The sequence below is a fragment of the Onychomys torridus genome, chromosome 22 (genome assembly GCF_903995425.1).
Source record: "Onychomys torridus chromosome 22, mOncTor1.1, whole genome shotgun sequence".
NCBI lineage: Eukaryota > Metazoa > Chordata > Mammalia > Rodentia > Cricetidae > Onychomys > Onychomys torridus.
This window is the reverse complement of record NC_050464.1, coordinates 29,124,525-29,149,814: the sequence shown is the minus strand read 5'-3', so window position 1 is coordinate 29,149,814 and position 25,290 is coordinate 29,124,525. Positions and strand designations below refer to the sequence as shown.

General features: G+C 43.0%; 1 protein-coding gene across 1 annotated transcript in view; it reads left to right on the top strand.

The window, feature by feature from the left end:
• Positions 1 to 25,290, top strand: part of Kntc1 (kinetochore associated 1) — a 76,392-nt gene that overhangs the window by 22,711 nt on the left and 28,391 nt on the right. Inside the window, exons 20-41 of the mRNA XM_036171531.1 lie at positions 825 to 886; positions 3,044 to 3,155; positions 4,582 to 4,725; positions 5,318 to 5,374; positions 5,466 to 5,567; positions 7,074 to 7,193; positions 7,289 to 7,432; positions 8,035 to 8,133; positions 9,313 to 9,416; positions 9,524 to 9,623; positions 10,208 to 10,342; positions 11,562 to 11,681; positions 13,027 to 13,099; positions 14,036 to 14,103; positions 14,575 to 14,855; positions 15,468 to 15,640; positions 16,130 to 16,227; positions 16,902 to 17,040; positions 18,204 to 18,260; positions 19,134 to 19,297; positions 19,932 to 20,036; positions 23,226 to 23,354. Coding sequence (XP_036027424.1) covers positions 825 to 886; positions 3,044 to 3,155; positions 4,582 to 4,725; positions 5,318 to 5,374; positions 5,466 to 5,567; positions 7,074 to 7,193; positions 7,289 to 7,432; positions 8,035 to 8,133; positions 9,313 to 9,416; positions 9,524 to 9,623; positions 10,208 to 10,342; positions 11,562 to 11,681; positions 13,027 to 13,099; positions 14,036 to 14,103; positions 14,575 to 14,855; positions 15,468 to 15,640; positions 16,130 to 16,227; positions 16,902 to 17,040; positions 18,204 to 18,260; positions 19,134 to 19,297; positions 19,932 to 20,036; positions 23,226 to 23,354 — 2,586 coding nt within the window. The remainder of the gene's footprint in view (positions 1 to 824; positions 887 to 3,043; positions 3,156 to 4,581; positions 4,726 to 5,317; positions 5,375 to 5,465; positions 5,568 to 7,073; positions 7,194 to 7,288; positions 7,433 to 8,034; positions 8,134 to 9,312; positions 9,417 to 9,523; positions 9,624 to 10,207; positions 10,343 to 11,561; positions 11,682 to 13,026; positions 13,100 to 14,035; positions 14,104 to 14,574; positions 14,856 to 15,467; positions 15,641 to 16,129; positions 16,228 to 16,901; positions 17,041 to 18,203; positions 18,261 to 19,133; positions 19,298 to 19,931; positions 20,037 to 23,225; positions 23,355 to 25,290) is intronic.

Here is a 25,290-nt window from a genome sequence, read left to right as displayed (position 1 = left end):
AAATGGGCCTCCAGATAATGTCAGTCTTGTGTGAAGCGTTTCGGTCTAGTCCCTGGTAGCTGCGAAAGATTACGTAAATGGACCGCAGTGACCAGTATGGGCATGCCTCCGAGCATGTGTGCGTTCAAATCCCATGATGGCTCAGTGGGTCCAAATGTTGTGCCAAGCTTGAAGACCCATGTTCAGTCCTTGAGACCCACATGCTAGAAGGACAGAACCAACAGATTGTCCTCTGTCTCCCGCCTGCCGTGGTACACGCACCTGCCTTTCCCTTCTCACACATAGACAGCACAGTAAATGTTAAAAACTATTCAATTGTCAAAATAAATACTTGATATAACCCAGCTAAGTTATGCCTTAAATATAAATGGTTGTGGAACCCCACACTTAGTTTGCATTTGCCTGTATAATATAATGGGACTAGAAATGTTTCCATTATTTTGTGTGTGGTATGGTAAATAATGAAAGTTGTGTGGTTGGGAATTGAGCCATAATATCTGAGTTAAAATCAGAGTGTACACAAGGCTTCTGTAGTAGGATAACCCTTATTTTTAGCATTTAAAACTTTTAATTTCAGTGTTATTGTGTGTGTGTGTGTGTGTGTGTGTGTGTGTGTGTGTGTGTTTGCTTGCATGGATGCAAATGCCATAACATGCATATGGAGGTCAGAGGACAACATTGTGGAATCAGTTATCCCCTACATTAAGGGGGTTCCCCCTGGAACTGACCTCAGGTCACCAGGTTTCCATAGCAAGGGCCTTTTGGTGAGCCATCCTACCAGCCTACATACATAATTAAAATTGTCAAATTGTTTTTTTCTTTAGGTGCTAAAGGCTAATGCAAAGTTAACTACATTTTATGGAGCATTTGGATCAGAGAAATTCAGGTGTGTGCATTCTACTTTTAATTTTTAGGTTATGAATTAAATATGTTTGGGATATCATGAGAAAGATAGTATTCCTTTGAGTGAATTTGTATCCAAGGGAAGGAGAAGCCTGTGTGTTCAAATGATAGGAAATACTATCTTTCCAGCGAGATTGGCTTAAGAACTCTGTCATCATTTGTGTCTTGCTCTTGGTCCTTGCCTGTGTTTTTAATGGCTCAGCTTCCCATTGCTGTTGACTGAGTCTTGTGTTTGTAATTATATTCTTGCTGTGTATATGTGAGTGTGTCTATTTGAATTCAGTTTCTGGGACCACAATTACTAAGGCAAAATTTGTACATGCGTCCTCCAAATATATTTGTTCTGGTGGATGATGGCCTAGAGAGTGCCTGTCTTCCGTTCATCTTCTTCATTGCTAATCTAATTTCTAAAAAGTATTATAAAAATGTAACTGGCTTGATTAGGTTTCACTCTTAATTTCTTTAATGACTTTTGTTATTTTGGGTTATTTGTCTTATTGGGATTTTTTTGTTTGCTTTACATAAGAAATCCTTTTTTCTTTAACTTTTTTTTTTTTTGGTGTGAGTTATTTAATTTTGAAAGTATTAAAATGTAACAAAAGAAAACAGTAAGACACTCACAAATCGCTTGGACTTTAAAGATCATCGAAATAGCCTGAAATTTTTGTCTTAGATCTTATACGAAATATTTCTACTTCATGAAACAAAAATAGAAGGAATAAAAACAAAACAAAGCATATTAAAAGAACAAAAATCTAGCTTGTTGATTCTCTTATAGCAAACTTGCATATCATTATCTATTATATCAGAGTATACTCATCAAATTATGTATATATATTAAGAATATCAAATTTTCCTTATACTATAGATATTGAAAAAACATTTTAAAGACAGCAGTTTTATGGTTATCATAACCTTTATCTGCTTTCAAAGACTATTTTATTAGAAGATAACAGAACACAGTTAAATCCTGAATTGTTAAATCATATTTTAAAATTTTTATAAAAATTTTCTAAGACAGGGTCTCCTATAACCTAGGCTGGCCTAAAACTTGCTCTGTAGCTAAGGCTGGCTCAATTTTTCTTCCTCCCCCCACCCCTTAAAGAAATTTTATGTGCACTGATTTTTTTGTCTGTATGTATGTCTGTGTGAAGACATCAGATCCTCTGAAACTGGAGTTACAGACATTTGCCAGCTGCCATGTGGGTGCTGGGAATTGAACCTGTGTCCTCTGGAAGAGCAGCCAGTGCTCTTAACCACTGAGCCATCTCTGAGCCATCTCTCCAGGTTGTTTATGTTGTGATTATCTGATCTGGGTTCCTACATAGAGAGTCACTGCCGTTAGTGAACATGACAGTTCTCTACATTTGGGAAAGTAGACTTGCTTTGCACTGTGAAATTTTTAGATCTGTTTTATTTTTTATTTCATTAAAAAAAGGGGGGGCAGGGCTGGAGAGATGGCTCAGTGGTTAAGAGCACCAACTGCTCTTCCAGAGGTCCTGAGTTCAATTCCCAGCAACCACATGGTGGCTCACAACCATTTGTAATGAGATCTGGTGCCCTCTTCTGGCCTGCAGGGACACATGCAGACAGAATACTGTATACATATTAAATCAATCAATCAATCAATCAATCAATCAATCTTGTGGCTTCTTGAAGAGAGATAACTGTCCAAAAAAAGAATAAAAAAAAAATTAAAAAAAAAAAAAAGGTAGAGAGGTGGCTCATCAATAAAGTACACTTGTTGCAGAGGCTCATTCATAACTCCAGTTCCAGGAAATCAGACTCCTTTCTCTGACCTCTGAGAGCTCTACACATGTTAATGGTATGAATACATATATGTAGGCCAAACATTCATAATACATGAAATAAAATTAAAATTATAAAAGGGAAGTAGTTGGAACAGCAAGGTGCTCAAGGTGCTTGCCATCAAGTGTGACTACCTGAGTGCAATCCCTGAGGCTCACGTGATGGGGAGAGTCTATTCCTGCGAATTGTTCTCTGGCCTGTGTTTGCATGCCTGGCACTATCCCCCACTAAATAAAGGAGTGTTCAGAAAAAGTGGTTAAGATGTATAAGGATACCTATTGGAAAGCATTTTTTCCCACTCCTAACTTGTGTGTTCCCTCTGATTTCTCAGTGGTAGCTCTTGGATTGAATTCCTGAATAATGAAGATGATCTCAGAGATATTTTTATGCAGCTAAGAGAAGGAAACCTTGTTTGTGCTCAGTATCTTTGGCTTAGACATCGGGTAATATATTCTGTATTTTAATTTCTTGATTGCTTTCTAGCTTCTGGAATGGGTGGATGAGTACTGGAAACTAATAGGCTGTCACGTGTGACTGGGTTTCTACATTGATAGGCTGTGACCTGTCCCAGGGGATGTTATCCCCAGATAATAGTAGATCAGAGGAAGTGCTATGGTTTGCTGATAGTGCCTTATTTTATCTGTCTTCAGAGGTCGATTAGCTCTGAGTTGTTCCTCAGTAGGCAATATTTTTATTAATATCAATGCTTCTGCCAATGGTGAAGAGAATGGTCCTACTTTTTGGATTGTGGTAAAGGAATACTTATTAAGGGTATTTATCTGAAGGCTGTGTACAGTGGCACATTCCTATAATCACAGATCTTCTGGAAGCTGAGGCAGGAGGATTGGTTAGTCTAGGAGTTTCAGGCTAGACTGAGCAATATAGACCCCATCTCATACAAAGATAAGTAGAGTGTTTATCCAAATCCCCTTTAGATTTGACATTATAGTGACATATAACATTTAGGTTTAAGAAATGTTGTGTTATTCCACTAATTCTTATTTGTAGCCGGAAGGTTTTTTGTGTCCTGCAGCTGCTCAGTCACAAATAAACACACAGAAGCTTAATATTAATTATAAACTGTATGGCCTATGGCTCAGGCTTCTTGCTAGCTAGCTCTTTCATCTTAAATTAACCCATTTCTATTAATCTATATATTGCCATGTGGCCGTGGTGTTACCAGTCTGCTGGCATCTTGTTCCTGCTTGGGCAGCTGGGTCATGTCTGCCCTGACCACGCCCTCTTCTCTCTCGGCTTTCCCGCCTGGCTCTTACCCTGTATCACCATAGGCCAAGACAGCTTCTGTGTTAACCAAAGGTATCAACATATATTCTCAACATACAGAAAGACCATCCCACAGCACTTGTTAGTATTTGTACTTAGCCTCTCCAGTTGTATTTTCCTCGGGATACAACCTCTTCTGCTTCCTGTGTGTGTTTATTATTACCACTCGATAATACGATATTCAATGAGTTGTGACCCTCCCTTCATTTGAATTATTTGTATAAAATACCTTTCTCATTCATTATTAAATCAGTAACACCACTGAGCAGTGAGTGGTAGGGCACTGACGTTTTTAATCTTAGCACTCAAGAGGCAGAAGCAGGCGGATCTCTAAGTTCCAGGACAGCCAGGCCTACACAGAGAAACCCTGTCTCAAAAAAACAAAACAACAACTTCAACACAAATTCAGTAACATAGTCTTTGAAATGGCTTTAAATGTTTGTTTAAGAAGATCATTTGCTTCAGTTGGCCTGGGTTTGGTCAAGGCATTCTCATGCAGTTCTGCCATTTGTACTTGGTTTGTATTTATCCCCCCACTGCCTTCCCAAGGATCCAGCAGGTCTTAATTCTGATTCTGTAATTCAGGCTGACTTTGAAAGCAAGTTTGACGTGAAAATGCTGGAGAACTTGTTGAACTCAATTTCTACACAAGTCTCCTTGGAAAGACTTTGTTCGTGGTTTAAAAGTGATATCATCCCGTTCGTGAGGAGGGTTGTGCCTGGAGGACAAGTGAGTTTCTTCTAGTATTTCCACTCCTACAGATTTAACTTCACTTAATGCTTCGGATTCAGTTACTGGGGAAGCCCTTTCTAAAGGTGACAGAGCTGGGTGCCGCGGTACACCGCCTAATCTCAGCACTTGAGAGGCTACGGTAGAAGGCAGCTAGGAATTTGAGTCCAATCTACATAGCAGCTGCATAGCAAGTTCCAGGCCAGCATGGGTTACAGAGTGTGGACCCAAAGATGGTGGTGGTGGTAGAGTACTGACTAATGTGCTAGCATGTTCCAGGTCTTGGGTTCACTGACCAGCAGTGTAACTGATAGATAAATAACTTCTGAGAGGTGGCTATAGGGCTGGAGAGATGACTCAGTGGTTACTAGCACATTCTCCTCTCTCAGAAGATCCGGGTTTATTTCCCAGCACTCACATTATGTGTCTCACAAGCCATCTGCAGGTCCAGCTCCAGGAGATCTGATGCCTCCCACCCCGACCACTCACGTACACTCACATACAGTTTTTAAAAATTCTTAAAAACTGATTATAGAAACTTTTTGTGTGTGATTATTGAGAATTTCATTTTTAAATGGTGTATCTATTTCAGAACATTCTTGCAAAGTGGCTGGAACAAGCATCCAGGAACCTAGAGTTAACTGATAAGGTAAGATCTGTGTATTATATACGAAAACGGCATTTGCTCCTTCACAGCAGCTTCAAACTTGATTTTTAACGTTCTTTTGTATTTTTAAAAGGCAAACTGGCCAGAAAATGGACTTCAGCTAGCAGAGGTGTTCTTCACAGCAGAAAAAACAGAGACGTTTGGATTTGCATCCTCTTGGCACTGGATTGCCATGGTATGATGTCGAGAAAAAATCTATGATGAAATCGTCACATCACGGCACAGACTTGGCCTGTGTGTAGAGAGGGCATGTCATTGTCTCAGGGCCAGGAAAGGAAACTCCTTTCTTCCTTCCTGTTGTATCTATTACAACCTCGACCTGTTTCCCATGCAGTCTGTCGATATGAACCAGCCAAAAAGAAAATATCTAAAGACACTCTAAGTGCTATCACTGGGATTTTTTTTTCCAGCAGCAGCATCTCAGAATCCTTTAAACAACTAAAAATGATGTATAAAAGTCAGTCTGCAGCAGTCATATCTGCTTCTTTTCCTGTGGTGATATATTGTGTACTCTTAAACGTGTCTGGGGATCAGAGGACAGAGCCAGCCACCAGATTAGACACAGAGGTCAGGCAGTGGTGGCACACACCTTTAATCCCAGCACATGAGATCTCATGCCTTTGCTTGCGAAGCATACATGCTTTCAATCTCAGGAAGTAAAATGGCAGGACAGAGAAAGGTACTAGGCGTGAGGACACAGGAACTCACTCTCTGTAGGCTGAGGATTTCCTAGAGGTCAGAACTAGTGGCTGGCTGCTCTGCTTCTCTGATCTTTCAGCATTTACCCCAATATCTGGCTCTGGGTTTTTTATTAAAAGACCATCTAAATTTGAACAACGTTTTACTTAAACCAGAGACCTTCTGTCAATCCGAAAGAGTGGCAGTGGGTTGTAGCTATGACTCAGTACAGAGCCTTTGTCTCTCCTGTGAGCCTCTGGGTTTCATCCTAGCATCAAGAAATGGAGAAAGTACTGTTATTAGGAGATTCACAGTCAGAAAAGTAGTTTGGAGGGAGCCGATTATAATTTGGCTGCTTGCTTCTAAATTTCTTCAAGTTAATCTCTTCTTTTGAGGTTTCTCAAAAAATAAAGCATGAATTATACTAGGAAAAGTGTGCAATTTTATATTTTTAAAAATTTTGATGGGAGTGCTAGAATTAAGTTGATAAATTACATGGTATAATAAAAATCTCTCTTGTGAAGTATTCAGTACTTTAACCCCAGACAAATGTGACCTTTAAAAATGTGTGTTATGATGGTTAGCATGTCCTTGGTCGGCACAGTGCTTGTTGAACATGTATGAAGCCCTGGGTGGGGCCCCAGCACCACATAAACTGAGTATGTTGCTGAATGCCTGTAATCTCGGGCTATGGGAGGTAGCAGCAGAAGGATCAGGAATTCAAGGATATCCTTGGCTATATGTCATGTTAATGGCCAGCCTGGCTACATGAGGGCCTCTCTCTCTCTCAGAGACAGAGAGAGAAAAGGTTTATATTTGGGTTTTGAAACAATTCCCCTGTGTCACTAGTTCTTAAATTTTTTCCCAAGAAGTAAATTTTAGATTCTGGTTTTCTCTTCTGTGTAATTTTGGCCTGTACTTATTTCTTTGAGATCAATTTGACTGTGTCTCCCCAACACACTTTTGTTTTGTGTCCTTCATGATGTTAATGCTTTTGTTTTAGAAGGATTATCAAAACGCAGAGGAAGTCCAACAGTTACAGACACTGGTAAACAAGTTGAAGGAGCTGATCACCCTGCATAAGAAATACAACTGCAAACTGGCCCTCTCTGAGTTTGAGAAGGTAAAGCTCCAGCCCCAGGAGCGCTGGCTTGGTTTTTGTATCCAGCTGTGGGCAAACTCTGCCTCCTTTACACCACCTTCCTGTCTCATCTCCAGGAAAACAGCACCACCATAGTGTTCCGGATGTTTGACAGGATCTCAGCACCGGAGCTCATCCCCTCTGTCTTAGAGAAGTCTGTGAGGGTTTACATGCGGGAACAGAGTTTGCAAGAGGAAGAACTTCTTTTGCTTTATATCGAGGTAATATTTTCTTCAACTTTTTAAGTATTCATTTCTGTTGTGTGACTGTGTGTGCTCACAGACATGGTACATGTGTGAAGGTCAAGAACAGCTTAAGAGTCTCAGTTCTCTCCTTCCTCGACATGGGTCCTGGGCATCTAACCCAGGTCGCAAGTGCCTTTACCTGCTGAGCCATCAGTCCCAACCTTTGTTTCTGAGATCTGTGCAGTACATCATCATGTTAAATGCTTGACTCTTGTAAGGAATGCCGGGCTTTACCACAGTACCTATGAGGCATTTGAATTGGTCAAGAATGTCAACTAATTCTGCTTTTAACTGTCGGAGAACCTCCTGGCTATCAGAGAGGTTGAAATGGGAGGATCACTCAAGGCCACAAGTTCAAAACCATCTAGGCAGCATTTCTCAAGAAGAAAAAGAGAACAACAGGACTTTCCCCAAGGGACTCCTGTGAGGTATTAGGGGTTTTGGATAGGAGGTGGTGCTCAGGATCAGGCTCAGGCCTCTGGAGTCCAGGTTTGGTCTGCTTCATTAAAGGTGTACTACCCCATCCAGCCTGAGAGTTTGTTTCTAATGCTCAAAAACGTGTGTGTTTCTCTTCCTAGGATTTGCTAAAGAGGTGCAGCTCAAAGTCAGCAACACTCTTCGACACAGCATGGGAGGCGAAGGCCATGGCGGTGATAGGATGCTTGTCTGACACAGATGTGAGCAAACCCTGCCTGTTGGGGCTCCCTGTTTGGAGTATTGAGTTTCCTTTTGAACACTGGCTCTTACAGCTATTTTCTGGTCATAAAAATGACATGTATTTGTAGAATGTTAAAAAAAAAAAAAGAAAATGATAAAGCCATACGTAATTTTATTTCCTTTGATTATGGAAAATAAGATGAAAATGCACCCATTCCTACTATCAAAAGATTTTCCATGGTCAGTTGGATGCCTCTCTGTTCAGGAGCTGGAATTACTCAGAAATGAAACTCTTAACTTGTTGGTGCTGGGCTTTACAGTGATTTCCCACTATTAATTAGTTCTCATAAAGGCAAGGATGCAGGTGCTCAGAGTCGCATCATTTAGGATGGTAAGTCATATACGAAGCCTTGTCTTGGGAAAACAATAAAGGATAGGTGAACAATGAAATTTAAAATATAAGGGCAGCCTCAATTGACTATGGGTTAGAGAAAGGGAGACGAGGGCATGCAGTTAGGAGGATCTGATTGAGTCTGGGGGTGGAGAGGTTGGAGGAGGTAAATAGGGATGGACCTGACCAAAATACATTGTATACACTCATGACATTCTCAGAAAATGAATTGAAAGATTATATTTAAATTATGGAAACTACTTTTAAGTATGGAGACAGCTGAGCATCTAGGAAGAGCTCTGCAGCCGCTGACTGACAACATTCTAGGTACTTTTCTGAATAACAGACCTGCTCAGGTTTGTTTTGTTAGAGATACGTTATCAAGTATCCCAGGCTGACCTCAAATTCACTCACTAGCAGAGGGTACTCTTGACCTTTTTTTAAATTTTATGTCTTGTGTATTAATGTTTTGCTTGCATATATGTTTGTGCACTATATGTGTCCCTGGTATCCATTGAAGCCAGAAGAGGGTCGGATCTCCTGGAATTGGAGTTAATAGATGTTTGTGAGCCACCTGATTTGGGTTCTGTGAACTGAACTCAGGACCTCTGCAGGGGCTACAAGTGCTCTTAACCGTCTCTCCAGCCCCTGAAATTGTTCTTTGTGTGTAGCAGTTGCAGGAAATACATGCTTTTGCAGGCAGATGAAATGCTCTCTCTCTCCCCATACCTGGTGTTTGCAGTGCCCATCACTCACAGGAGAGGTGCTGCGGAGGGCTGGTCATTGTTCCTGTGTGATCTCTTTGTAGCTCATCTTTGATGCTGTGCTGAAGATCATGTACAAGGCGGTGGTTCCCTGGAGTGCAGCCGTGGAGCAGCTGGTGAAACAGCACCTGGAAATGGACCACCCCAAGTAAGTGACTGATAGGTGCTCAGTGGTGTGTCTGTGCCCTGCGCCAGCTTTCTGCTTGGAGTGGACCGTTTCACACAGTCAAGTTAATACCAGCACGTTTTGTTTAGGGTCAAGTTATTGCAGGAAAGTTACAAACTGATGGAGATGAAGAAACTTTTGCGAGGCTATGGAATAAGAGAGGTGAATCTCTTGAACAAGGAAATAATGGTAAGTGCTGGTTGATTGGTTCCTCTATGTTCTTGTAATTCTAGAGCAGCGGGGGAAATGGACTGAAGCTTTTCATGGTGAAAAAGTTCCCCGAGCTAGATTGATGATATGGGAGTGGGTCAACAGGTGCCATGGCAAACGTGAAGGTAGAAGGAAAGCTCAGGAGCTGGCTCTCTCCTTCCACCATGTAGCTTTTATGGAGTGGACTCGGGTTGTCTCACCTGGCAGCAAGCACCTTTACCCACTGAACCACCTCATTGGCCCCATAAATCATGTTTCAATCTTAGGTCCAGTTTAGGGTTTTTGCTACATTTTTAAAATATTGAAGGCATTTTGCCTTCATTAGCAAATGATTTCTGGGCTCTGAGTCTTCATGTTAAGAAATATATGTTGTCGCCGGGCGGTGGTGGCACTCGCCTTTAATCCCAGCATTCGGGAGGCAGAGGCAGGTGGATCTCTGTGAGTTCGAGGCCAGACTGGGCTACAAAGTGAGTTCCAGGAAAGGCGCAAAACTACCCAGAGAAACCCTGTCTTGAAAAACCAAAAAGAAAAAGAAAGAAAGAAATATATGTTGTCTCTTTCAGAGGGTGGTCCGATACATTCTCAAGCAAGACATCCCATCATCTTTAGAAGATGCTCTGAAGGTGGCCCAAGGCTACAGGCTGTCTAGTGACGAAATCTACAGTCTAAGAATTATTGATCTGATTGACAGAGAACAGGTGTGGATGTTTTAGATTGTCTAAATCTTTAAAGAAACCAAATTGTACAAACTACTTTCACAAAACGAAATAAATAGCTATGTCAATGTGAGAACAGTATATTAAAGTAATTACTTTTTAAAAAGTGATTAGCTAGTGGGCTTTTGCACTCTAGTTGGTATAGCTCAAACCCAGGTCTTACACGGACCATAGGCCTCTTACATTCTAAATTACGGTGTGTGGGTTTTGTGGGGGTTTTTGCCATCTGAAGTTTTTAGATGTTAGGGAACCACAGCCTCATGTGTGCTAGTCACACAGTCCAGCACCGAATTGTCACTCATTCCTGTAACTCTAAATGTCTTTACTGCTTCATACCCAGCAGCCATAGGCATGCCCACGCTATAAGGGCATCTTCACTGCTCTGGGCCCATTGTAAATTTAACTCATGGACAGCTATCATTCAAATGGGATTTTCAGATTTTGTTTGGTTTTTTTTAAGACAGGGTCTCATTCTACAGCCCAAACCATCTTAGAATGCTATGTATTCCAGGCTGGGATTCAAACTCCCTGCCAGGTGTTCAGATTGTAGGTGTGTGGCGCCATACCTTCTTCAGATTATCAGATTTGTATTTGTATTTTTTTCAAAGATCTATTTATTTATGTATATGGGTATTTTGTCTGTTTGTATGTCTGCACACGAGAAGGCGGCATGATTCCATGGGACTACAGTTATATGAGGTTGTGAGCTGCCTTGTGAGTGCTGGGAATTGAACTCAGGGCCTTTGGAAGAACAGTGAGTGCTCTTATCTGCTGCACGATCTCTCCAGCCTTCAGTGGTTTTTTTTATTTGTTTGTTTGTTTTGCTTTGTTTTTGTTTTTGTTTTTCAAGACAGGATTTCTCCTGTAACCCTGGCTATCCTGGAGCTTGCTCTGTAGGCCAGGCTAGCCTCGAACTCAGAGATCCCCCTGCCTCTGCCTCCCAAGTACTGGGATTAAAGGAGTGCGCCACCACCATCCAGCTCCAGCCCTCAGATTTTTAAAAATATTAAACTATAGACTTTTTTTCAAGATATCTTTTCATCTTGTTTCCTGTTCTGCTATTTGGGCCCAGGTCCTCACACTGAGCAGTGTAGAGTAGAAGTTTTTTTCTTCTCACTTTGAAGTAGAAAAGGAACATCTAAGTTCATACTGTTCCTTGTAAGGACCCGCTGTTTTTTCCTTTCTGTCTAACACTTCACAGGGGGATGATTGTCTCCTGCTCCTGAGGTCTCTGCCTCCTGTTGAAGCCGAGAAAACTGCAGAGAGAGTCATCATTTGGGCTCGGCTGGCATTGCAAGAAGAGCCAGACAGTTCTGAAGAGGTGAGGGTTTCATTAACTGAGATGTGTGCTAGTGCACACCTGGAAATCTGTGGGGGTAGGGAGGCAACAGGACCTTGAACTCCAGGCCAGCCTGGCTCCATTATAAGTCCTTGTTTCACAAGAAAGCATTGAAGCTGAACATGCCCGTAGTAGAACCAGTTACTCCTTTAGAGATAAGAGACCAAGTATCACAGGGTATGTGGCATACGCCTTTAATGCCAGGCAGAAGCTGCCAGCCTGCTGGTCTACGTAGTGAGTTTCAAACCAGCCTTGGCTACACAGGAAGACCCTGCCCTGCCCCCAGCCCCACAAAAAATTACCAGTATACTTGGATTTAAAGCCTTAAGAAATGCTTCCCAGCTTTAAATAGTCTATTTTTTCACATAAAGTTGGGAAGTGGGTCCCAGTATAGATTAACTGCAGAACATGAGATTTTAAATGGCTCTTTGGTTTATTAGAAAGTAACAGAGCCTCAACTCAAACCTGTTTTGGTATTACCAGTGGTGGTGTGTGCATGTGGTGCCGATGACCAAATGCAGTGTCTCCAGTGTCCTCTGCCACTGAATTAGACTGAATTACCTCCGCCCTACAGCCCTTTTGTGGTTCCTTCTGGTTTTTCCTTCTCTCTGTTGTTAAATCTTCTAAAATGTAACTTATTTTAAAAGGCCTGTCAATTATAGTGTAGTCGAAAGGCTGTAGGTTAGCACACTTTTCCTGTGGGTTTTTGTTTGTTTGTTTGTTTTTGACACAGAGTTTCTCTGTGTAGCTTTGGAGCGTGTCCAAAGCAGGCCTCGAACTCACAGATGTCCACCTACCTCTGCCTCCTAGTGCTGGGATTAAAGGCGTGCGCCACTACCGCCCGCCTGTTTGTTTTTTTTAATTTATTTATTATGTATACAGTGTTCTGCCTGCATACCAGCAAAGGGCACCAGATCTCATTACAGATGGTTGTGAGCCACCATGTGGGTGCTGGGAATTGAACTCAGGTCGTCTGGAAGAGCAGCTGGTGCTCTTCTGAGCCATCTCTCCAGCCCCTTTCCTGATACTTCTAAAGTCCATCTTGGTGCATCTCCCATGTTTAACCTTTGTGATGCTCCTGTCGCCCTGCAGCTGCCTGACCAGAGCTGCCCATCCCCCTCTGTCACCTGTTCTGTTGTTTCCTGATTCCTCGCTTGGCTTTTTGTTTGCTTCCTTTATGTTCTTTTGTTTCTGTTCTTCAGTGGTGCTTAGGACAGAACTCACGCCTGAGGGATGCTAGGAATCCTCTCTCACTGTTCCCCACCATGATTCCACAGTTCTTATGTGTGAGCAGTAAAGAAGTAGATTTCACTTTGCATATTTTTAGGACAAGGCCTGGAGAATGTCTGTGGCAAAGACATCGGTGGACATTCTCAAAATCCTGTGCGATATTCATAAAGGTATTCTCCCCAGCCTCTGTCCCCTACCTGCCTTTTGTCCCAAAGCTCACCAAGGCTCTAGTTGTCTAACTACCCATTTATTTCATAAGAAAAATGTAATCTTTTTGTTTTTAATTAGTCTTATTAGATCAGAGCATGTAAAGTGAACTTATTTTCTGTTTCCCAGCATGTTTCAGTAAACTGGTGGTTAATGGACCAGTTACCTGATGTATCTGTTGGTGATGATAAGGGGGAAAAGCATATTTAAATTTGGACTTAAAACAGTTGAGAAAGTAACTCTCTTGGAAAGGGGGGATGGTATAATTTGTTTCAGAAGATTTGCCGTTTTTATTTTATGATTTTTAATTATGTGTACATGTGTCTTTTGTGTGGTTATGTGCATGTATGCATGCAGGCCAGAGAAGTTGGACCCCTGGAGTTGGAGTTACAGGTGGATGCTTGTGCTCACACACACACACACACACACACACAAAGTATAAGTAAAAATCATTATATTGGCAACTGAAAAGCAATACAGAAGAATTACAAGAAAACCAAGGTTGTTTAATATGTTAGCTTTTTAAAAATCCTGATAGTATAATATGTCATTGTATATTTTATTGCTGTTACAATAAACCCAAGGTTGGGTAATTTATAAGAATAGTGGTTTGTTTAGCTCACAGCTCTGGAGACAGAAGTCCAAGGACGTGATGCCATCATCTGCTCAGGGTCTGCCAGGGGTCTTGCTGTGCCCTCACCTGACAGAGGGCATCCTGCATTCAGAAAGACCAAGCTAGAGCCATCAAGCACTCTTGAATAATCCATTGCCATGACTAATTAATCCGCTCACGATGACTTTGCAGTCCTGCCTCTTGTTATCATGACATTTTGGGGAATTCAAATTACAGCATATGGGAATTTATCCATCTGCTGTAACTTTCAAAAATGTAATTACAGACAATCTACAGAAGAAGGATGAATCTGAAGAGTTCTTGAAGCAATTTAAAGTGGTTGCTAGTTTACAGGTAAAGATATTATGGGCCCAGTCAGTGCACCATGAACATCTGTATCCATAAGGCAGCAGAATTCTCCAGAGTAGAATTACCCCAAATTAATAGTTAAGCCTCTCCCCTCTTTTGCAAGGCTCCCCACATCACAAAATTATTTGGACCCAAATGTCACGAGTGCTAAAATTGAGCAGCATTTCTCCATAATTATGTTTTCTTATTTTCCTAGCTTTTAGTGTCAGTATTTTATTACTTTTGAGCCATCAAAATCTTAAATTCCTAATTTATAAATGAGTAATTTCTCAAGGAGAGGGTAAGAGTCAAGGCAGAAGGTTTTTTATTTTTTTAATTTTTTTTATTTTTTTTGCTGGAGCTGAGGATCGAACCCAGGGCCATGCGCTTGCTAGGCAAGCACTCTACCACTGAGCTAACTCCCCAGCCCCCAGGCAGAGCTTTAACACTGAGTCACCTTGTCTTGCTTTGCTGCAGGAGAACTCTGGGGTCTTCCTCCCATTCGCAGACTACAGCAGCAGTGCCCTGGTAGCCAGTCTTCGGGAACAGTGTATTAAGGCCCATGAAGATGCACAGGCTGAGCACAAACTCAGGGGATGCCCAGGGCCCACCCTGACCCGGGGGACAGACCTGAGCATCATGTCGAAGCTGCACAGACAGGCCCTGGCCCTGCAGGTGTCTGCCCAAGAGCTGGAGGCAGAGCTGGCCTTGAGTGCCTTGAAGGACGGGAAGGTGGGAGCCGCACTGAGCCAATGCAGGTGATACTGGGACCCCACCTGGCACAGCCTATCAGAAATGACCTTTGCTCTCTCCATCCCATCACTGATAAGTCTCGGGCCAGGGTCACTTTCACTGTCACAGAGCTGATTCTTAGTTTCCTGAGAGCCTGTTTGGGGGCCTCTTCATCTAAAAATAGTAGTATGGCAGGAAAGAGACCCTGCTCAGCTGGTCACGTGACTGTTGAATGTTGGCTCCTGTGCCTTGATCCTTAAGGGTAACTAAAATACTTTGAGAATGGATCACACTTTGTACTTTTTCTGTTGTTATAATGATTTTATGAGTATGAGTGTTCTGGCCTGTGTGTATGTATGTATGTGCACCACATGCATGTTTAGTGTCCTTAGAGGACAGAATATGTTGTCAGATTGCCTGGAACTGGAGTTATAGATGGATGCGAGCCACCATGCATGTGAGCGCCAGGAATGGAACCTGGGTCCTCTGCAAGAGCAGAGAGTGCTCCTCACTGCTCAGCTGTGTCTCCGCCCCCGTGAGAAAGCCTTGGAGACTCTGTGTTAATGCTGAGATATGAATGCAAGAAGGGCAGATGGAGGTGCGCTCGCTCCGATCCTGACTGTCCCCTCTCTCTGCAGACACCTACTTAAGTATTACTGCGACGCTGACACGGGGAGATGGCTGCTTCTGGTGTGTCAGAAGCTCTGTCACATGCTGGCCAACAACGTCCCAATGATAGCACCAGTAGGACTAAATCTTCCTTCTGAGATACATGATCTCGCATGCCAGGCTGCCACCATCTGCAGTCCAGGTGACAAGATGTATAGATCTTCGTGGTCTTGGCTTTATTGTACCCAACCCTCCCACGTGCTGTCTGTGATGACTGCATTCTAGAAACCACACGAGAGGCAGCTTCTTCTTACAGGAGATACTGTAGCTTTCAAATACCAACAGCCAAGTTGTCCCTTAGTGCTTGAGTTAGGTGTTTGAGAGACAGGAGGACCATAGGCCCAAGGCTAGCTAGACCTTGTCAATCAGTCAACCAGTCAGTCACTCAATCCCAAAACCCATTAATACTGTCATTTCTTCCTGTTGATGACATTTGCTTTTGTACGATCCTGGTGTTCCCAATCTGCCCATCCTGATCTCTTTCATGCAAGCTTAAGCACAGACATGAATGTGGTGAGCTAGCTAGCTATACATTGGCCTTCCTGGGCATTTAAGTGGTCATTAGCAGAAGGTTGTTTCATTGTTGTGAAGGGATAAAATAGGATTGATGGCCCTGTCCACTTTCTTTCAGATATTTTGCTGGATGCTTTAGAACTAAGTAAATACACTTTAACCGCTGTGGAGCTTTCCAAACAATGCCAGATGGATGACTGTGGAATTCTGATGAGGGTAAGTCACCTCTGAGTTTTATTTCCATAAACAAAACTGCTGCTGGTCCCACCTGTGGCCTTCACATCACTTGCACAGGTCACAGAAATACCAATCTCCCACTTACTTTTTTTCTTTAGCTCTCCTCTACAAACCCACAGAGCCAATTCTCTTACCCAGGCACAGTTGTTTATTTCGGTTTGAACTGCTTTTTGAAATATAGGGCCTTAACTGAGGCCTCTCTGGGTATATTGACCTTCTCTTAAGGGTTTATCCGAAGTGATATTTTACAAGTTGCCAATAAGAAAGGAATACTAGAATATAACTTTCTCTCAGTATGCACAGAAATTGGTTCCAGGACTGCCCCTCCCCTCAGACACTAGAGTCTGTGGATGCTAAAATCCCTTATCCAAAGCTGTGTACTATTTACATGTGAGCCACACCCGTCCCTCAGGCTTTTAGTTCCACACACCCACATCAGGCAGCTCACAGCAGTCTCTAACTCCTGCTCCAGGTGATCCAACATGGCTTCCACATGCATGCATACAGACCTGCATATAATTAAAATTAATGAAAACAAGTCTTTTTTCCTAAGCTGTTGGGCTCTTACACCTGTCTCCCGGATTCGGCTTGGTGAAGGTGGTCTGGGTTGCGGGGTACCTGCTGCTGTCTTTTCTGTGTGGTTTGCTCTTTAGGCCTCTTTTGGAGCTCACAAGGATCCATATGAAGAGTGGTCCTACAGTGACTTCTTCAGTGAAGATGGAATTGTTCTGGAGTCCCAGGTGGTGCTGCCAATCATCTATGAGCTGATTTCCTCAGTGGTGCCCCTTGCCGGTAAATCTCACTTGTATCATTGTGTCCTATTTATTTTTGCTTTGTGCACACTGGAGCTATAGATTCCCGGAACCAGAACTGCATCCAACAAGATAGATTTATATGCTTAAGGACCCAAGAGCAACGGAATGCATCCTGCGAATGATTTTACTTATTCCAGGAAGAAACAGGTTCACACTGAGCCATTATATTTGAAGTCAGGGTCGTGGTTACCTTAGGGTGGTGGGTTAGTCACTTTTCCGTTGCTGAGATAAAACACCATGGCCAGCCAGGCAGCGGTGGTGCACGCCTGTAATCCCAGCACTCGGGAGGCAGAGCCAGGCAGATAGCTGTGAGTTGGAGGCCAGCCTGGTCTACAGAGCGAGATCCAGGACAGGCTCCAAAACTACACAGAGAAACCCTGTCTCGAAGAACTAAAAAATAAAAAAAAAAAACCCACCATGACCAACTTATGGAAGAAGGGGTTTATTTTGGCTTACACTTCCAGAGAGTAAAGAGTCCAGCATGGCAGCAAGCGGCAGGCATGGTAACAAAAAGAAAAAAAAAGGGAAGCTAAGAACTTACGTCTTTAAATCAGTCATGAAGCACTGAGCAAACTGGAAATGGTGCTGAGCTTTAAACGTTCAAAGCCTGCCTCTGGGAGGAAGTGTTGCTGACGTCCTCCAGCAAGGCTGTACCTGCTCAACCTCCCCAACAGCACCATCGACTGAGGACCAGGTGTTCACATCCCCAAGTCTGTGGGGGACTTTTCTCACTCAAACCACGCACCTGGGTCCCGACTGTAGAGGGTACGAGGGGCCTCTGGGTATAAAGTTCTGGTTCCCGATCGTGATGCAGCCATATGCAGCTGGGCTCCTCAGTCGAGTGTATGCTCATCTGGGCATTCTGATGTGTAGGTTAAAGCTTCTGGCTAGTTTGGTTGGTTGGTTTTAGTTTTTTGGGTTTGTTTTGAGAAAGGGCCTCAGTGTGTCGCCCAGGTTGCCTCGAACTTGCAGCCTTCCTGCTGAGTGCTGGGGTTTCAGGCATGTGTCACCAAGCTGAGCTTCGAGTTTTAAGCAGTTGCTGCTCCACCTCATTGTTGGTGATAACTCGATTTCAATGATAGCGGGTCCAGTGCTTTGTAAGAGTTACGTCACTTAGTCCATCTATTTTCTCTTTTATAGAAAGCAAAAGACAGCCTTTGGATTCTATAAGTTTGCCGTACTCTTCCACTAGCAAAGGTATTTATAATTAGGAATATTTAATATATTATAAATATGGAAATGCCAAGATAATTTAAAGCATAAATTCATACATACTGAAATTCTGAATATGAATCTGTCAAAATCTTTAACATAATATTTAACAATTTTATTGTTACATTTTCAGAAGTCAGACATTTATGTGAATTGTCTAATTATATTCATAAATTTCAGTTTTCTGTGTACAGAAAATGTCCTTACCTGCCAATAATTTAAGCACCTAAACTTTAAAAAAAGTATGGATATTATAACCAACCAGACTTAGTTGTTTTCTTATTTAAGTGTTAACTCTTAACACTCACATGTTAAGATTTGGGAACCAAGCCGGGCGGTGGTGGCGCACGCCTGTAATCCCAGCACTCGGGAGGCAGAGGCAGGTGGATCTCTGTGAGTTCGAGGCCAGCCTGGTCTACAAAGCGAGTTCCAGGAAAGCCTCCAAAGCTACACAGAGAAACCCTGTCTCAAAAAACTTTAAAAAAAAAAAAAAAAAAAAGATTTGGGAACCAGCTCTGTGGCTGTTACCTCTTTGAGGAAGTAGGCCATCCCTGAAAGCAATTTCCCACAGCAGTGATGTTTATTTAAGTAAATTAAAAAATAAAAATAAAAAAGAGGGGATGTCTTCTACAGAGGACCCTGGTTCAGTTTCCAGCACTCATACAGAGGCTTACAACTCCCTGTAACTCCAGTTTCCTCTGACACACTCTTCTGACCCCAAAGGCTTCTGCACACCCACAGTGCACACACACATACGCCGGCACACACACATACACATTAAATAAATAAGTAAATATTTGTATGAAATTTTTATTGTTAAAAAATACAACTGTTGAAAGTCATCTTCTCACTTGGTAGGAGACAACCTCATTCTCCCCATTGTGAGCTCCATCTCTGCTCTGCTCCGGAACCTTCAAGAATCGAGTCAGTGGGAGCTGGCCCTGAGGTTCGTGGTTGGTTCCTTTGGTACCTGCCTGCAGCACTCCATGTCAAACATCATGAGTGTCAGTTTGAGTGAAAAGGTATGGCATCACATTAAAGATTTGACTTTGGTAATTAAAGTGTCAAAAGCTCTAGCAAGCCAATCTCCTGTTGGCCCCATAGTAAAGACATTGATGCTTATTTGTTTTTTGTTTGTTTGAGACAAGTTTTCTCTGTGTAGTTTTGGTGCCTGCCCTGCATCTCACTCTGTAGACCAGGCTGTCCTCGAACTCACAGAGATCCGCCTGGCTCTGCCTCCCGAGTGCTGGGATTAGAGGTGTGTGCCTTATTTGTTAAATGCAGGATATATTTTGTTGAACATCTAAGATTCCAGGACATTTGCACACATTTTTATTTAATAGCACTTGAGAGTCTCCACTTTGCAAATGCAGAAATTCAGAACAGGGCTTGTAAAAACTAGTTAGTCTAAGGTTTAGGTTGAACTGGTAATTCCTTACTTTAATCTCAGCACAGCATTTGTCTGCTGATGGGTTTTGGTTTTTGTTATAGGCATTTGTTGCTGTTGTTGTTTGTTGAGAATTTTTTTTACAGAGTATCTTGCTGCCCAGGCTGGCCTTGAACACACAAAGATCTCCCGGCCTCTGTCTCCCAAGTGCAATTTTCAGAACAGTACATCAAAGTGGACTTAACAATTCTTCTGTTCTTTCCTGAAAGTTACTTGGTGAGACCACATTGGCAAACTTAAAGCAAATCGTTATGGAATTGAAAGAAAAGTCCATCATGTTTATCAAAGGGAATGCCACAACACTCCTGCATAAAGTGAGTATTTGTGGTTGACCTGTTTGTTTTGATCCAGTCATGTGCTGTTTGATAGTGTTCTACCATTCAGAAGCTGCAAGAACCAGTGTGACGGCCAAACGTTGTGGTGTTGTTTTGTAGATTATGTAAATGATACTTTATTGAACATGGATGAAACTGTAATGAATCCTGTCTGTTTCTTCCCCTTGATTTTGTTATTTTTAATGGGCTGAAAGATATTAATGATCCTTACATTGAGTTTATATTCCTATGCCAGCATTTTTTCACAGGAATTCTAATTTATTAGTCTTAAAAAAAATTTCACAGGGCTGGAGAGATGGCTCAGCGGTTTAGAGCACTGGGTGATCTTCCAGAGGACCTGGGTTCAATTCCCAGTACCCATGTGGCAGCTCAAGACTGTCTGTAACTCACACAGACATACATACACGCAGGCAAAGCACCAATGCACATAAAATAAAAATAAAAAATTCCCCTTTGAAAAAAGGGTCCTGTGTATCGTAAGCTAGTCTTAAATTTGAATTCAGTGTGCCAGGCAGTGGTGGCACATGCCTTTAATCCCAGCATTTGGGAGGCAAAGGCAGGCGGACCTCTGTGAGTTTGAGGCCAGCCTGATCTACAGAGAGAGTGCTCCAAAAGCTACACAAGGAAACCCTGTCTCAAAAAACCAAAACAAAACAAAAAATTGAATTCAGTGTATAGCCAAAGGTGACATTGATTCCTGATCCTCCTGCCTCCAAGGGCTGGCATCATAGGCATATGCAAACCTTTAATTTTCAAAAAGTTCTAAGAGACTTTTGGAGGGAGGAATTATTATTTTTGTATTGGGCACTTGGGTTCTATTTATTTATCAGACTAATTAGTAAGACCCCAGAGGAGACTCAACCTCAGTGTTGCCCAAGCTATTCACAACTGCCCGAAACCTTCTGCCTGGCTCTCTTGGGTGTCCCTCACCATGCCCAGCCCTGTCGGACTGCTTCACAAAGAGACACTGGCAGAGCAGCGCAGTGGGTAACAGCGATAGCCATGCAGACCTAACAACCTGCATCTGAGCTTCGGGACCCACAGAACGCTAGAAGGAAAGAACCGTTTCCACGTGTGACTCGTGGTCACATGTCCCCTCCCCTCTCAGCTGCAGTGGCTCCCTGCCTGGCCAGCCTATTTGAATCAGTGAGTTGAAAGCCAATGAGAGACCCTGTTTGATATAGAAAAACGGGGTATGACACCTAAGGAATGGCATTCTCAGGTTGTCTCTGGCCTTCACATGCAAACGCATGTACATAAGTACACACACTTCCAAAACTGGTGATACTTTCAGAGTTTTAGACGAAGGTTAATAATAGTACAAGAAGCTGCAGCATACCCTTTATTGATATTTTATTTAATGGCAAGCTCTCTTCTTTTTTTCTGTTATCTGTAATAGAAATTTTTTGAGATAGACTCTCTCTCCATAGCCTTGGTTGTACTAGAACTTCACTCTGTAGACCAGGCTGGCCTCAAACTCACAGAGATCCACCTGCCTCTGCCTCCCAAGTGCTGGGATTAAAGGCATGTGCCACTGCGGCCTAGCATATAAGGCTCCTCTTGTTATTTATTACCCTTAAATACCCAATGTTTGTCTCCTTCGGGTAAAGATGTTCTCTTGTTTAGTGGCAGTGCAGATTTCTCCACTAAATTTAACAGTGGTATAAAAACTTATGTTATTTTAATGCCCACATTGTATTTGAATTTTGTCTCTTGTCAATCATGTATTTTGGTCCAAGATCTAAATTAATTCATTTACTTTATGAACCAGCTGACTACAACCTGCAAACTCCCAGCTGTTAGCTTTTAAAGATTTATTTATTTATTATGTACACAGAAGAGGGCGACAGATCTCATTACAGATGGTTGTGAGCCACTATGTGGTTGCTGGGAATTAAACTCGGGTCCTCTGGAAGAGCAGTCAGTGCTCTTAACCTCTGAGCCATCTCTCCAGCCCCAGCTGTTAGCTTTTGTAAATGAAGTTCTTATAGAACATGGCCACACTCCTTGTGTATTATGTGTGGCTGCTGAGGCTGCTTTCCTGCCACTAGAGACAAAATGAGCTGTTACCACAGAGTTATGCCTGCATGGGTGAAACATTGACTCTGTGGACATTTTTTTAAAAGGGCCAAGTCCTGGGGCTAGAGAGGTGGCTCAGCACTTTAGAGCAGAGAGGTCCAAGGTTTGATTCCCAGTACCTGTGTGGCAGTTCACAAGGGTCTGTAACTCCAGTTACACTCTCTTCTGGCTTCTGCAAGTGCTGCATAAATACGGTGCACATGCATTCATGCAGACAAAACACCCATACATAAAATGGTAATGTAGTTTTTTAAAGGACCACATCCTGGTGCTGCCTTTAGTAATCATCTTTTATCCAGCTTTGATCTTGGAGGTGCAGAGTGGTGTTGTGGAAATAGCCCGCACCTTTCTCTCTAGAGTTCTCCAGAGCCTGGTGTTAATTTTGGTTTGTTTTTAGACCAAAGAGAGACTTTTGAGTCACCAGAGGAAAGAGAGTGGTAACTAAGTTAGAGGACTAGCAGAGCCAGCCCTTATGTAGAGGAGGAGGCTGGAGATGGGACCCAGTGACATGGAAAAGGGAGGGAAGGTCTGTTAGGTAGTCATGGTGACGGACGTGAGCAGGCAAAGCAGTGCAGACTGCGTGGGGATCCCTACATGAGCTAAGATGGCCACCGCCACAGCAGCATGGCCCTATGGGACCTCTGCTGTACATACAGTCTGTCAGGGACTACACAGCCTTGTCAGCAGAGCTGAGCTGTGTTTGGGGTCAGATCTGGGGGTGGGGTGGATTTGCTGGTGGGAAGATGTGGTAGATCTCTTCTGGTTCCTTCTGATTTCTTGGCTTGCTATAAAATGTGGAGTCAGTAACTAAGGAGGCAAAGGAGGGTTCATGGGAGAGTTCAGAGACTGAAGTCAGCTGTAGGGAGAAGGAAGACTTCTGTGCCCTACAGAGCTCACTGAGACTGCTCTCCTTCCGTTTCTAGTCCTGGAAAAGGTGCCTAAGCAGACTTCTTAGAGCTGTTCCTCTGAATCAGCTCTGGAAAAGCTTGTTCTTTCTGGAGGGCTTAACCCTCAACCTGGGGAGTGACCGAAGGTCCTTCCTTCTGTTTTGCTCATGGAGACTTTGCTCATGATGTTTTCCTCCCACAGGTGTTTAACTGTCGTCTGGTGGATCTGGACTTGGCCTTGGCTTACTGCACTCTCTTACCTCAAAAGGACGTGTTTGAAAACCTCTGGAAGCTCGTCGATAAAGCGTGGCAAAACTATGACAAAATTCTGGTATGCCCTGAGCATGGAAGCCTGCTCCTGTTGACGGGTTAAAGGTTTGGGGACAAAGTGAAGGACTTCGCTAGCAGGTCTCAACAACTGTTTAGCAGAAATGGTGATCTCTCTCATGTGCTCTGTACCCACTCTTGCTTGACTGATGACAAGCATATCTTAAAGAGTTAAGATAGCTCCCCTTCCTTCCTTCCTTCCTTCCTTCCTTCCTTCCTTCCTTCCTTCCTTCCTTCCTTCCTTCCTTCTTCCTCCTTCCCTTTCAGTTTTTTGTTTTGTTTTTGTTTTTTTTCTGAGACAAGGTTTCTCTGTGTAGCTCTGGCTCTCCTAGAACTCGATTTATAGACCATGCTATCACCTCAAACTTAAGAGATCTGCCTTTCTCTGCCTCCCATGTGCTGGAATTATTTTACTTATATTTTATGTATGAGTGCTCTGCATGTATACCTGCAGGCCAGAAGAGGGCATCGGGTCCTATTAAGATGGCTGTGAGCCACCATGTGGGTGCTGGGAATTGAACTCAGGACCTCTGGAAGAGCAGCCAGTGCTCTTAACCTCTGAGACATCTCTCCAGCCCCCGTGTGCTAGAATTAAAGGAGTGTACCACCACTGCCTGGCAATACTTCTTATTTTTAAAAAAACAAAAACAAATCAACAACAACAACAAAAACAAACTACAGCCGGATATGGTGAAACACGCCTTTAATCTCAGCACTTGGGAGGCAGAGACTAGTGAATTTCTAAGTTCGAGGCCAGCCTGGTCTACAGAGCAAGTTCCAGGACAGCTAAGGATACACAGAGAAACCCTGTCTCGAAAAACAAAACAAGATGTTTAAACCCCCTATGTGTGGTCAAGCATGTTGGTACACACCTTTGATTCCAGTACTTGTGGACAGCAGAGGGGAAAGAAAAATGGGGGCTGGAGAGAGCAGTTCAGAGCACTGTCCGCTCTTCCACTGTACCTAGATGCTGTTTCCCAGCTTCCTCATGGCATCAGTTGTGGAATCTAAGCACCTTGGGCATGGCATATGTGTGGCACAGACACATGCAGGGAAAACACTCCCACACATAAAATACAATAAATAAATAAATCCATATGGTCTGGGCACATAGCTGACATTGTTGAAGCTTGCTCCATAAGTAGGAGGATCTGAGTTCGATCCTCAGCACACACATTAAAAAAACAGACAAGTGTGGTGGTGGGCACTTGTGATGGCAGTGCTGGGGCAGGGCAGAATTGAGAGGGTCCGTGGAGCTTGCTGGCCAGCTAGCTCACTTGGCAAGTTCTAGGTTGGTGAGAGAGCTATCTCAAGAAAAAGGTGGGTGGTATTAGAGAATGAGAGCTGAGGTTGTCCTCTGGCTTCACACACAAATCTCTGTGCAGCCTTAGAACTTCACCCCTTTTCTCTGAAACCCTGGACCCCAGAGCAAGGCTTTTCTGTAGGATGAGTTTAGAGGCTACATAACTTATCTTGGAGTTGTTGTGATTGGTTGGTTGTTTTAGTTATCTTTATTTGGAAATTTTGTGGGTAGCTCAGGTTGGCCTAAAATTGTCCTTTTATATGTGTAGGAAAACTAGATTAAATTTACAGTATCATGCAAAAAGCTAAATTATCCAGATGCTATGTAAAAGGAATGAGCGAGGGCAAGGCATGTACCTCAGCTGGTAGAGTGCTGGCTTAGCATGTAGGAGGCTTGGGTTTGAATCCCCAGCATTGCATAACAAAGTGTGGGTGCATGACTGTAATCGCAGCACTTGGGAAGTAGAGATAAGAGGAGCGGAAGTTCAGAGTCCTCAGATACATAGTAAACTTGAGGCTAGTTTCCGCTACCTGAGACTGTCTCAAAAGTCCATGTGTGGTATGTGGGGTGTTGCTGGAGAGAGGACTCAGCAGTTAGTGCAGTTTCTGCTTTTTCAGAGGACTAAATTCAGTTCCCA